The following is a 10,501-nucleotide window of genomic DNA, read 5'->3' as shown; positions in this document are numbered from 1 at the left end:
GGGATGGGGCAGAGCCTGCAGGAATGGACTGGGATGGACTGGGATGGGAATGTCCTGGAGAGCAGCTCCGCCTGCACAAATGACACAGGAAGGGGACTGGGAGTGGACTGGGAACAGCACTGGGAATGGGATTGGGAATGGCACCAGGACAGCACTGGGAATGGGAGCGGGACCCTGAGATGGGCTGCCCGCAGGTGTCACACAGGGACAGGGGGTGGCAGGGGGGTGTGACAGTGACACTGAGGTGACAGTGACTCACCGATGTCCCTGACGGAGTGGCCCCGGGTGTACCTGACCCTGAGATGGGCCTGCACGCAGGTGTCACACAGGGGCTCGGCGCAGTCATCGCAGAACCTCGTGGCCGCCGCGTTGTCTTCGCAGCTGCTGCAGCTCTGAGGACAAGGGACAGGCTGGGCCACCTCCTCCCGGGTAATTAGGGCTAATTAACGCTAACGAGGCTCTACCTGGCGGGGCTCAGGCCCTGCGGTGGCTCCAGCCCCACTGTCCTGCAGGAAGAAGTTGTCCAGGATGTCCCCCAGGGGACACTGGTAGTGGCACACGGGGCACTCGAACACTGCGGGGACAGCGGGGACACGAGGTCAGGGAGGACAGAGGGGACAGGGAGGGCAGAGGGGGTACCAGGGTCACCCCACACCCCCCTCTGTGGCGGCTCGTTACTGGGGGAGGGTCCCCCATTGCTCCCAGTGTCCCCCAGTGCTCCCAGTGTCCCCCAGTGCTCCCAGTGTCCCCCAGTGCCTCCCAGCTCCCCCAGTGCCTCCCAGCTCCCCCAGTCCCCCCTCACCCGCTCCATCTCCGCCGAGGCAGGTCCCGCACACCGAGTGCAGGCAGGGCAGGAGCCGCGGGTCCCGCTGGGGGGTGAGGCGCTCCCGGCAGCGCCCGCAGTGCTCCAGCAGCTCCAGGTGCCCCAAGGGCTCCGCTCGCGGGCCCTTCCCGACCCCTTCCGGGCCCGTCCTGGCCGCCGCCGCCTCAGGGCCCGACATGGTGGCCCGGTCTCCCCTCAGGCCCCTCACGGCTTCCGCTCCCGCCCCCCCCGCCCCGGCCAATCACCGCTCGCTGAGCCTGATGGACAGAGCAGGGGCCAATGAAGGGGGGGGAAGAGAGATTGACGGGGTGAGGGACCAATAGGAGAGGAGCAGGCGGGAGAGAAAGGGCGGGAAGGAGAACGGGCAAATCAGCGGTGGAAGCGCCACAGGGAGGGCGGGGATTGTAGAGAGGTGACCCTTGGCCAATGGGCTTCCGGGCTCGGCGAAGAGGAGGGGCGGGGGCGATGATTGACAGGTCGGGGAATCAATGCGCTGCAGGGCTGGGGAAGGACTGGGAATACTGGGAGCACTGGACGGTACTGGGAGCACTGAGATTACTGGGAGCACTGGACGGCACTGGGAGCACTGAGATTACTGGGGGCACTGAGATTACTGGGAGCACTGGACGGCACTGGGAGCACTGAGATTACTGGGGGCACTGAGATTACTGGGACTGCCGGGGGTACTGGGGGCGTTACTGGGAGGGCCCCGCATGACACTGGGACCAGAGGCTGAGGGGCCCTGAGCACCGGTGGCCCTGGGACAGTGTCCCCTCTTTGTGACCCAGTGTTCCCCGTTATGTCCCCCCCAGTGACTCCAGTGTCCCCCCAGTGTCCCTCCAAGTTCCCTCCTGTCCTCCCCCATGTCCCCTCTGGTGTCCCCCAGTGTCCCCCCGGTCTCCCAAGTCCCCTCCCATTTCCCCAGGTCCCCCCACGTGTCCCCAGTGTCCCCCCTATGCCCCCCTTGTCCCCAGAATCCCCCCCCTCTCCCCAGTGTCCTCCCGTGTTCATTGTCACCCCCAGAGGCCACCAAGACCATTTGAGCCACCCCCCACTGGCCACTGTTTGGGGGGGCAGGAGCCACCTGGGGGGAAGGGACAAGGGGCAGACTCCGTGTCCATCCATGTGTCCATCCCTGTGTCCACCTGTGTGTCCATCTGCGTGTCCATCCCTGTGTCCATCCAAGGCCGGGGTGGGGTCACAGTGACGGAATCAGGGAATGGTTTGGTGGGGGAAAGGACATTCCATAGACACTTCAGGATGGAGCAGCCACAGCTTTTCTGGGAATTCCATGCCAGCCCCTCCCTGCCCTCACAGGGAGGGATTTCTCCCCAGAATCCCACCCAAGTGTCCCCTTTTCCAGCTGGAAGCCATTCCCTGTGTCCTGGCACTCCACGCCTTGTCCAAAGTCCTTCTCCAGCTCTTGGAGCCTATTCAGGCCCTGGAAGGGTGTCTCCAGATCCTTCCCTTCTCCAAGTGGGACACCCCAACTCTCTCCAGCCCCTGGAGCATCTCCTCTGGCCTCAGGGCGCGGCCCATCCATCCAATCCCTGTCTCTCCAGCTCAGTTCCAGGATTTCCTAGGGATCCACCTCAGGTGCTTTGTACAAGTCCAGGTTGATGATGTCATCACCACCCGAAGAGCCCCTGAGCTCCACCGAGGCCATCACCAACCACCTCCTGGTGTCCCACCTGCCCAGCTTCCAGGAGGATTTGCTCCGTGCTCCTGCCGGGTGTTCCCGATTCCCCTGTTCTGTTCCCCTTCTCCTGTCCCTGGGAACGTCCCCGTGGCTCGGCTTCCTCCAGGTTTCACCTCAAACGGGCCTGGAGCCCCAAAATCCACCTTTGAGGAGTTCGGGGGGCAGAGACCCCCCCGGTGCCCCCTCACGCCGTGTGAGCGGGGCCGGCGCCCGCGGCATCAGTCCCCGGCCACGCGGCCATTCCGGCTTCCGGCGGCAGCGGTGGCGGCCCCGGCGGGGGCCCCGGCGGGGGCCCGGGGTGAGAGGCGGCGGCGTGGCGCTCCAGGAGGGTGCGGTGGGAGAAGCCCTTGGTGCAGAGGCGGCACTGGAAGCGCTCGGGGCGGTGGGTTCGCATGTGGACGTTGAGGGAGCTCTTCTGGGTGAAGCGTTTGCAGCAGACGCCGCACTGGAAGGCGCGGACGCCCGTGTGGGTCACCATGTGCTTCAGCAGGTAGTCCCGGAGCGAGAAGGAGCGCCAGCAGATGGAGCACTGGTGGGGCTTCTCACCTGCGGAGAGACAAATGTGGGGCAACACGGGTCAATACGGGGCACGTCTGCGTGAGTGAACGGACCATGGGTCAACGAACCAACATGGGTCAGCATGGCTTAGCATGGGTCAACATGAGTCAACATGGGTCAACGAACCAACATGGGTCAGCATGGCTTAGCATGGGTCAACATGAGTCAACATGGGTCAGCACAGGCCAACATGGGTCAAGAGCAATGCGCGTCCACAAGTCAACCACAGACCGCCATGAGTCAACGCAGATCCTCCCAGGGCACCGAGCCCCCCGCCCTGCCCTCCCTGCCCCCGTTGTGTCCCCCCCACGTCCCCGTGTTCCCCCCGCGCTCACCCGAGTGGATGAACATGTGCTTGGTGTAGTTCTTACGGGAGCTGAAGCTCTTCTGGCAGTGCCCACACTGGTAGGGGGGCTGGGGGCCACGCAGGGGCCCCACTGGGGGCACCGTGGGCACTGGGGGGGCTCCCCCTGCCTCCGTCCCACCCTCGTAGGGTGGCGGCAATGCCGGGGGCGCCCCAAACCCAAACCCATCCCCGCACGGTGCCTCCCGCCCGCGCTCGGCCCCGAACGCGGCGCCGCCGTCGTCGCCGGCCCAGGGCGCCAGGAACGTGTCCGGGAATGCCTCGGGGGCACCGAAAAACGGTGGGTCTGGCGCCGGGAAAGCCGGGAGGGCCGCGCCGGGCGGGACAACACCCTCCTGGGCACCGCCGTCCTCATCTTCCTCTTCCTCCTCCGCCTCCTCCTCCTCCTTGAGCGTCGGCGCGAGGCGCAGTGGCTGCCGCTGCTTCCGGCTGTGGCCGCTCGGCAACGGCTCCGAGAAGTTCTCCAGCTCCGCCGGCGGCCCTGGCGGCAGTTTCTGGGCCGGGGGCATCACGGCGGGGCCGCGGCTCTGCGAGATGATCTGGGTGCACTCGTCGATGACCGTCTTGATCTGCAGCACCGAGGCCGCGGTGAGGATGTGCAGCGCCTCCGACTGTGCCACCACCAGGCTGCCGCTGTACAGGAACTCCACCAGCTGCCGCACGGCCGCCGAGGGCACCACGGGCGGCACCTCGATGGCCGAGTGGCCCAGCAGCAGCTTGTCATGGAAGAAGGGGCTGCCCGCGGCCAGGACGCAGCGGTGGGCGCGCAGCGAGGCCTCGCGGATGCGCACGGTGACGTCGCAGAACTGCCCCGCCACCCGCTGCCCGTTGAGCGTCTCCAGCAGCGAGCGGCTGAAGTTCTGCAGGTGGATGTAGTGAACGGCCTCCGGCATCGCCGCGGGCACACCGGGGGACACTGGGGGCACAGGGGAGCAGGGGGGACACGGGGACACTGGGGGCAAAGGGGGACACCGGGGACACCGGGCTGGAGGGATGGAGGGGACACAGGGATGGAGGGATGGAGAGGATGTCAGAGGCACGGGAATGGAGGGGACAGTGGGGACACGGTGACAGTGACGAGGCCGGCGGTACCTGGGGAAGGAGACACAGGGGTTGGGGACATTCTCCAGGGGGTCATTGAGGGCTGGGGACACCCCGTATGACGTCACCGGGTGCCGCGGACAGCGCCGATGACGTCACGGGGCGGCCGGGAGCAGCGCGCGCGATGTCACCGACCTGTCGCGACACGAGAACCTTCCAGAGCCCTCCAGGACCCCCCAGGACCCCCCAGGAGCCCCCCAGAACCCTCCAAACCGGCTCCTCGCCCGCTCACCGCACTCCCGCCGCCGCCGCTCTCTGACGTCACTTCTGCCGGACCAGACCGGAAGTGAATGCGGATCACAGAGAGGGGCGGGAGCGGCGCCCCCTGGCGGGCCGGAGGATTCCGCGGCATCCACATGTTGGCCCATGTCAATCCATGTTGACCCACGTTGGCCCATGTCAGTCCGTGCTGTTCCGTGTTGACCCACGTTGGCCCCTGTGACTCTGCTCTGCTCTGTGTTGACCCGTGTAGGCCGACCTGAGTCCATTTGTGTCACCCCGTGTCACCCTGTGTCACCTCGTGTCATCCCATGTCATTCCCACTGGGGACACCCCCTATGTGACCCCCCCGACCCCCTGTCCCCCCGACCCCTCCCCTGTGTCACTCACGTGGTGTCACCGTACCCTCCCCTCCCCGTGACGTCACCCCCACACCGTGACATCACCGCTTCTCCCACCCCTGGGTGAGGGCAGGAGGTGACACCCAAATTCCGGGGTGCCCTGAAACCTGTGTCCCCTCGGGCGGGGGTGACACCCAGGGGTGGCACCCGAATTCCAGGGTGCCCTGAGACACCTGAGTCCCCCGGGTGAAGACAGGAGGTGACATTGGGGGTGACATCCGAATTCTGGGGTGTCCTGGGACACCTGAGTCCCGCAGACAAAGGCAGAGGTGACACCCTGAGGTGCCACCCAAATCCGGGGTGCCCCGAGCCCCCCGTGTCCCCCGGGTGAGGGCAGGGGTGACACCCTGGGGTGCCCCGAGGCCCCGATGCCCCCCGGGCAGGGCGGGGGTGGCCCGGGAGCCGCTGGAGCCGAAGGGCCCCGCCCGGGCGATGCCCGGGGGGGCAGGAGGGGGTTGGGGAGGGGGAGGGCGGGCTCTGTGTCCCCGTGTCCCCTCCCGTGGGACCGGCCCGGGGGGAGGGCGGAGGTGCCACTCGCGGGTCCGTCCCGTGCCCGCGGCGGGGGCGGCACCGGCAGAGCCCGGACCGGGACAGGTGAGGGGGGACAGGGAGGCTGGGACCCCCCCGGGTGGGCAGGGGACCCCAAAAACAGGCGGCTGGGAACCCTCAGGGTGGGCAGGGGGTCCTCAGGGGGCCGGACCTTCCCCACCTGCCCCCCCCAAAAGCTGTCGGGGGGTCCTCGCCCGGGGCTGCGGCTGCTTTGGGGGGGCTGTGGTGTTATTGTAGGGTCTCCCCGAGGTCTCTGTTGTTCCAGAGCCTCCCCCCTCATGGTGGACACGGGGGACAGGGGGCGGCGCAGCCCCCCCAGGCTGGCACAGGTGAGTGGGGGGGACTCCCGAGGGATGTGGAGGGGGGAAAGGGAAAGGGGGGGGCCCCCAGGGGGAGGGGGGGAGAATCACCAGTTAATGGGGGGGGACACAGGGATGAGGGGGACACAGGGATGGGCTGTGAGGACCCCCTCCGGTTGATGGGGGGGACACAGGGATGGGAGACCCCCAGGGTACGGGGTGGGACCCCCAGCTGGGGGGATACAGGGATGGGAGGGGGGACCCCGCGGTGATGGGGGACCCCTCGGTACCCGGGGGAGCCCCGAGCCCAATTTGGGGGTCCCAGGGGGTGGAGGAGGGGGGGATTCCGGGCATTTGGGGTCTCCCCGCCCCGTCCCCCCCCCTGGCCCGGGCCCCCCCCCCCCCCCCCCCGGCCCCCCGGCCCCCCCCCATTCCGGGCCCCCCCATTCTCCCCCCCCCCCCCCTCCGGACCCCTGGGAACCCCTAAATCCCTGAGACCCCTCAAATCCCTGGGACCCTCCAACACCTGGGACCCCCGGGATTCCTGAGACCCTCAAATCCCTGGGACCCCCCGACTCGAGGACCCCCCAGATTTTGGGACTCCCTGGACTCTGGGACCCCCTGGATTCCTGGGACCCCCAAATCCCTGGGACCCCCCGGAGTCTGGGATCCCTCAGATATTGGGACTCCCTGGACTCTGGGAGTTCCTGGATTCCTGGGACTCCCCAGAACCCTGGGACCCCCTCGGGACTTTGGGACCCCCCAGATTTTGGTTCCTCCCCCCCAAATGTCCCCCACTCTCCCAGCACCGGCGGGACCTGGAGGAGGAGCTGCGGGACCTCAGCAACCAGGTGGGCGGGGCTTGGGGATGTCAATCACATCGATGGGAGGGGCCTGGGGCTGTCAATCACCCTCAGAGGGTGGGATTGGGGGCTGTCAATCACACTGGTGGGCTGGGCTGGGGCAGCCAATCACATCGGTGGGAGGGGCTTGGGACTGTCCATCACCCTGGGGGTGGGACAAGGAGCTGCCCATCACCCAGATGGGGGCGTGGCCTGTCCCATGTGAGCTGTCAATCACGGTCTTCCCCAATCAGGTGGCGGCGCTGGGGCGGAGCCTGGCGGCAGAGAGAGGGCGTGGCCTGGCAGAGGGCGGGGCCCTGCGAGCGCTGGAAATCGCTGTGGGCGGGGCCCAGGCCCGGATGGGCGGGGCCTGCAGGGCCAGGGACCGGGCCAATGAGAGACTGCGGCTGCAGCAGGTGGGCGAGGCCAGGGGGGGGGGGGGGTGGGGGGGGGCGGGGCCTATGACAGGTGTGGCTGTGGGTGGGGCTAAAGAGGCGTGGTCTGAGGAGTGGCTGGCAAAATGGGGTGGGACTTGGAAAAGTAGGTGGTGCTTTATGGGATGTGGGTGTGGTCAGGGGGAGGGTCTTAAGGGGTGGAGCCTCTGGTGGGGGTGTGGCTGAATTTGGGCTAAATTGGCATGGTCTGAGGGGGCGTGGCCTGGGAGGGGGAGGAGCCTCTGAGAGGGTGGAGGCCTGGTTGAGGTGGGGCTAAAAGGGGGCGTGGTCAGAGGGGGTGTGGCCTGTTCCTGACCCAACCCTGCTTGCAGGAGGCGGGGCAGCTGCTGTGGGCGGAGCTCCAGGCCGCCCGTGCTGCCCGTGCAGGGGCGGAGCTTCGGGCACAGGAGGCGGAGTCACAGTGCCGGGCACGGGGGGAGGAGCTTCAGCAGCTGCGAGAGGTGGGCGGGGCCAAGGGAAAGGGCGGGGCTAATGATAAATGGGCAGGGCTAAAGGACAAAGGGGCCGGGCTAAAGGGCAGGGGGGTGTGGCTAAGGTCCAGTGGGTGGGGCTAAGGTCCAGTGGGTGGGGCTAAGGTCTAGTGGGTGGGGCTGAGGACCAGTGGGCAGGGCTGAGGAACAATGGGCGGGGCTATATCAGCCTATGAGTGGTGCTGGGGTGGTGGGTGTGTCCCCGGTGGGCGTGTCCATGCTAGCCCCGCCCCCAGGCCGTGGAGGAGGCCCGGCAGTGCCGGCGCCAGGCGGAGCAGGAGCGGGACCAAGTGGCCGCTCAGGTGGGACGTGGCCCCCGGCACAGGTGAGTGAGGACACGCCCCTCCCCGGACACGCCCCTTCCTAGACACACCCATTGTGTGTCCCCTACAGCCCCTCCACGTGTCCCCTGTAGTCCCAGGTGTCCCTCTGTCCCGTACTCCCCCATACCCCCCATCCATCCCCTATACCCTCCCATGCCCCCCCATATGTCCTCCCCATAGTCCCCCCCCCCGCTGACCCCCGGGGGCTGCAGGCGGCGCTGGAGGAGCTGCGGGAGCACAACCGGGGGCTGCGGGACCACCTGGGACAGCGGCTGGGACAGGTGGGCACCTGTGGGGCACCTGTGGGGCACCTCTGGGGCACCTCTGGGGACTTGGGAGGGATATGAGGGGATATGGGGATGTGGGAAATGGGATATGGGGATATAGGAAATGGGATATGAGGGTGCTGAGCTCACCTGAGGGTGCTGTGGTCTCACCTGTGGGTGTTGTCTCACCTGCCCAGGTGCAGGAGCTGCGTGAGGCGCTGTCCCTCGCAGGGCAGCGGGCGCGGGAGGCCCAGGGTGCCCAGGCCAGGCTGGCGCGGGAGCAGCGGGAGCTGCAGGAGCGGCTCCTGCGCCCCCCAGTGCCCCCCACGCCCCCCGAGAGCACCCTGAGGAGCCGCTGCCTCCACCTACAGGAGCTGCTGCGCAGGGAGGAGGGGTGAGGGGGGACTGGGGGGGGATTGGGTGGTGCCCACATGGCCTCAGGATGCCCCCAAAGTGGGTTTGGGCAGCCCCAGGGTGGTCTTGGGTGGTCCCGGGTGGCCCCAGGTGATCCAGGTGACCCCAAAGTGGGTTTGGGTAGTCCTGGGTGGTCCCGGGGGGCCCAGGGGTGGTCCCAGTCTGGCTTGAGGTGACCCCAAAGTGGGTTTGGGTGGCCCCAGGGTGGCCCAAGGTGGTCCCCAGACGGTCCCAGGGGGGTCCCCACATGGTCTCAGGGTGAGTGTCAGTGGCTGTGGGTCATTCTGGAGGTGACATGGGGTGACACTGGGTGTCCCTGTGGCCCCCGGGGTGTGGATGGCCCTGTCCCGGGTGCCATGGGGTGCCACTGGGTGTCCCTGTCCCCAGGACCCGGCTGTCCCTGTCGCGGGCCGCGCGTGTCACCGGCCGGCGCCTGCGGGCTCTGGTGGCCGAGGTGGAGGAGCAGCGGCTGCGGGGGGAGAGATACCGGCTGCAGGTGGGGGGCACCTGTCACCCGTGTCGCCTGTGTCACCCGTGTCACCCCTGTCACCCTGTGACCCCACAGCCCCTGTGCCCACCCATGTCCTCCCTGTTCCCGAGTGTCCCCAACTGTCCCCATGTCCCCAGTGTCCCCGTGTCCTGTCCCCCCGTGCCCCCAGGTCCTGTGTCACCGTGTCCCCATGTCCCAATGCCAAATGCCAACCACATGCCCCTGTACCCACACCCCATGTCCCCAGGCTCCACGTCCCCCTATCCCAATGTCCCCAATATCCCCAATGTTCCCAATGTCCCCCCAATGTCCCCAACGTCCCTGGGTGTGTCCCCAATGCCCCTAACATCCCTAACGTCCCCAATGTCCCCAATGTCCCCAATGTCCCCAATGCCCCCAATGTCCCCATGACCCCACTCTCCCCAGTGTCCCCCACGTGTGCAATGTCCCCGATGTCCCCAGTGTCCCCAATGTCCCCAGCGATGTCCCCGTGTCCCCAGGCTCGTGCCAGCGAGGTGGCGGCAGGGCTGGTGGCAGCGCAGGTGGCGGCGGTGGCCGCGGGCACGGCACGGGCACTGGCCCAGGGCCACGTCCTGCGCCGGCAGCTCGACCACGTCGGCGACGGTGCCGCGGCCACGGCGCGGAGTGTGGCCGTGCTCAGGGCCCGGCTCAGGTGGGGACACCTCCCGACACCCATAGACCCCTACAGACCCCTAGAGACACCAAGGGGCACCTACAGACCCCTAGAGACACCCATGGGCACCTATAGACACCTATACACACCCATGGGCACCTACAGGGGGTTATGGGATGGTGGGAGGGGTCTATGGGGTTATGGGGGGGTCTCAGGGGTTATGGGGTGTTGGGGTGCTCTATAGGGGGTTACGGGGGCTCTATGGGGGTTATGGGGTACTGGGAGGGTCCGGGGGGGATGTTCTGGGCTGTCGGGGGGTTCTCCAGGACAGGGGGCTGTCACTCCCCCCCTCCCCCCAGGTGCGACCCCCTGACCGTGTCCCGCACGGTGCGGCGGATGCTGCGGGGGGGTGACAGCGGTGACAGCGGCGACAGTGGCGACAGCGGCGACAGCGACACCCCCCCCACCACCCCCGGCACCCCCCCGCACAGCCCCCGGCCCTGGGGGGGGCTCGGACCCGCCCCCAGCGCTGCGGGAGCCCCTCGAACCCCCCCTTGAGACCCCCCTTGAATGCCCCCTCAAAACCCCTCCCCT

The 10,501-nt window shown here is 67.9% G+C and overlaps 3 protein-coding genes and 1 long non-coding RNA gene across 5 annotated transcripts; 2 read left to right on the top strand and 2 right to left on the bottom strand.

Annotated features, from left to right (window-relative positions):
• Positions 1-10: 10 nt before the first annotated feature.
• Positions 11-1,169, bottom strand: LOC113940102 (transcription intermediary factor 1-beta-like; the record flags this gene model as incomplete). The annotated part of the gene is made up of 4 exons (XM_027631186.1): positions 803-1,169; positions 465-574; positions 260-392; positions 11-15 (listed from the first exon to the last, which is right to left on the bottom strand). Coding segments are annotated over exons 1-4 (447 nt in total), but the record flags the coding sequence as incomplete, so codon positions are not given.
• A 1,108-nt stretch (positions 1,170-2,277) lies between these two features.
• On the bottom strand, positions 2,278-4,447 carry LOC113940101 (zinc finger and BTB domain-containing protein 45-like). The gene is made up of 2 exons (XM_027631185.1): positions 3,416-4,447; positions 2,278-3,068 (listed from the first exon to the last, which is right to left on the bottom strand). Exons 1-2 carry the CDS (start codon positions 4,335-4,337, stop codon positions 2,707-2,709), a joined length of 1,284 nt encoding a protein of 427 aa, XP_027486986.1. The 5' UTR covers positions 4,338-4,447; the 3' UTR covers positions 2,278-2,706.
• A 692-nt stretch (positions 4,448-5,139) lies between these two features.
• Positions 5,140-7,173, top strand: LOC113940103. 2 transcript variants are annotated; one of them, XR_003525409.1, is made up of 4 exons: positions 5,140-5,364; positions 5,980-6,043; positions 6,820-6,864; positions 7,110-7,173. It is a non-coding gene; the product is annotated as an uncharacterized LOC113940103 (long non-coding RNA). The 2 variants fall into 2 exon arrangements; XR_003525408.1 differs by lacking the exon at positions 5,140-5,364 and adding an exon at positions 5,730-5,759.
• A 26-nt stretch (positions 7,174-7,199) lies between these two features.
• Positions 7,200-10,465, top strand: LOC113940107 (myosin-14-like). Its single transcript, XM_027631191.1, has 9 exons — positions 7,200-7,271; positions 7,622-7,750; positions 8,017-8,105; positions 8,148-8,158; positions 8,284-8,384; positions 8,567-8,763; positions 9,171-9,279; positions 9,774-9,946; positions 10,267-10,465. The coding sequence occupies exons 1-9, from the start codon at positions 7,215-7,217 to the stop codon at positions 10,463-10,465; spliced, it is 1,065 nt and encodes a 354-aa protein (XP_027486992.1). The 5' UTR covers positions 7,200-7,214.
• Positions 10,466-10,501: the final 36 nt, after the last annotated feature.

Source organism: Corapipo altera, unplaced genomic scaffold (assembly GCF_003945725.1).
Source record: "Corapipo altera isolate COAL_440 unplaced genomic scaffold, ASM394572v1 130481, whole genome shotgun sequence".
Lineage (NCBI taxonomy): Eukaryota > Metazoa > Chordata > Aves > Passeriformes > Pipridae > Corapipo > Corapipo altera.
The sequence above is the reverse complement of the archived record's forward strand: the minus strand, read 5'-3'. Positions and strand labels throughout refer to the sequence as shown.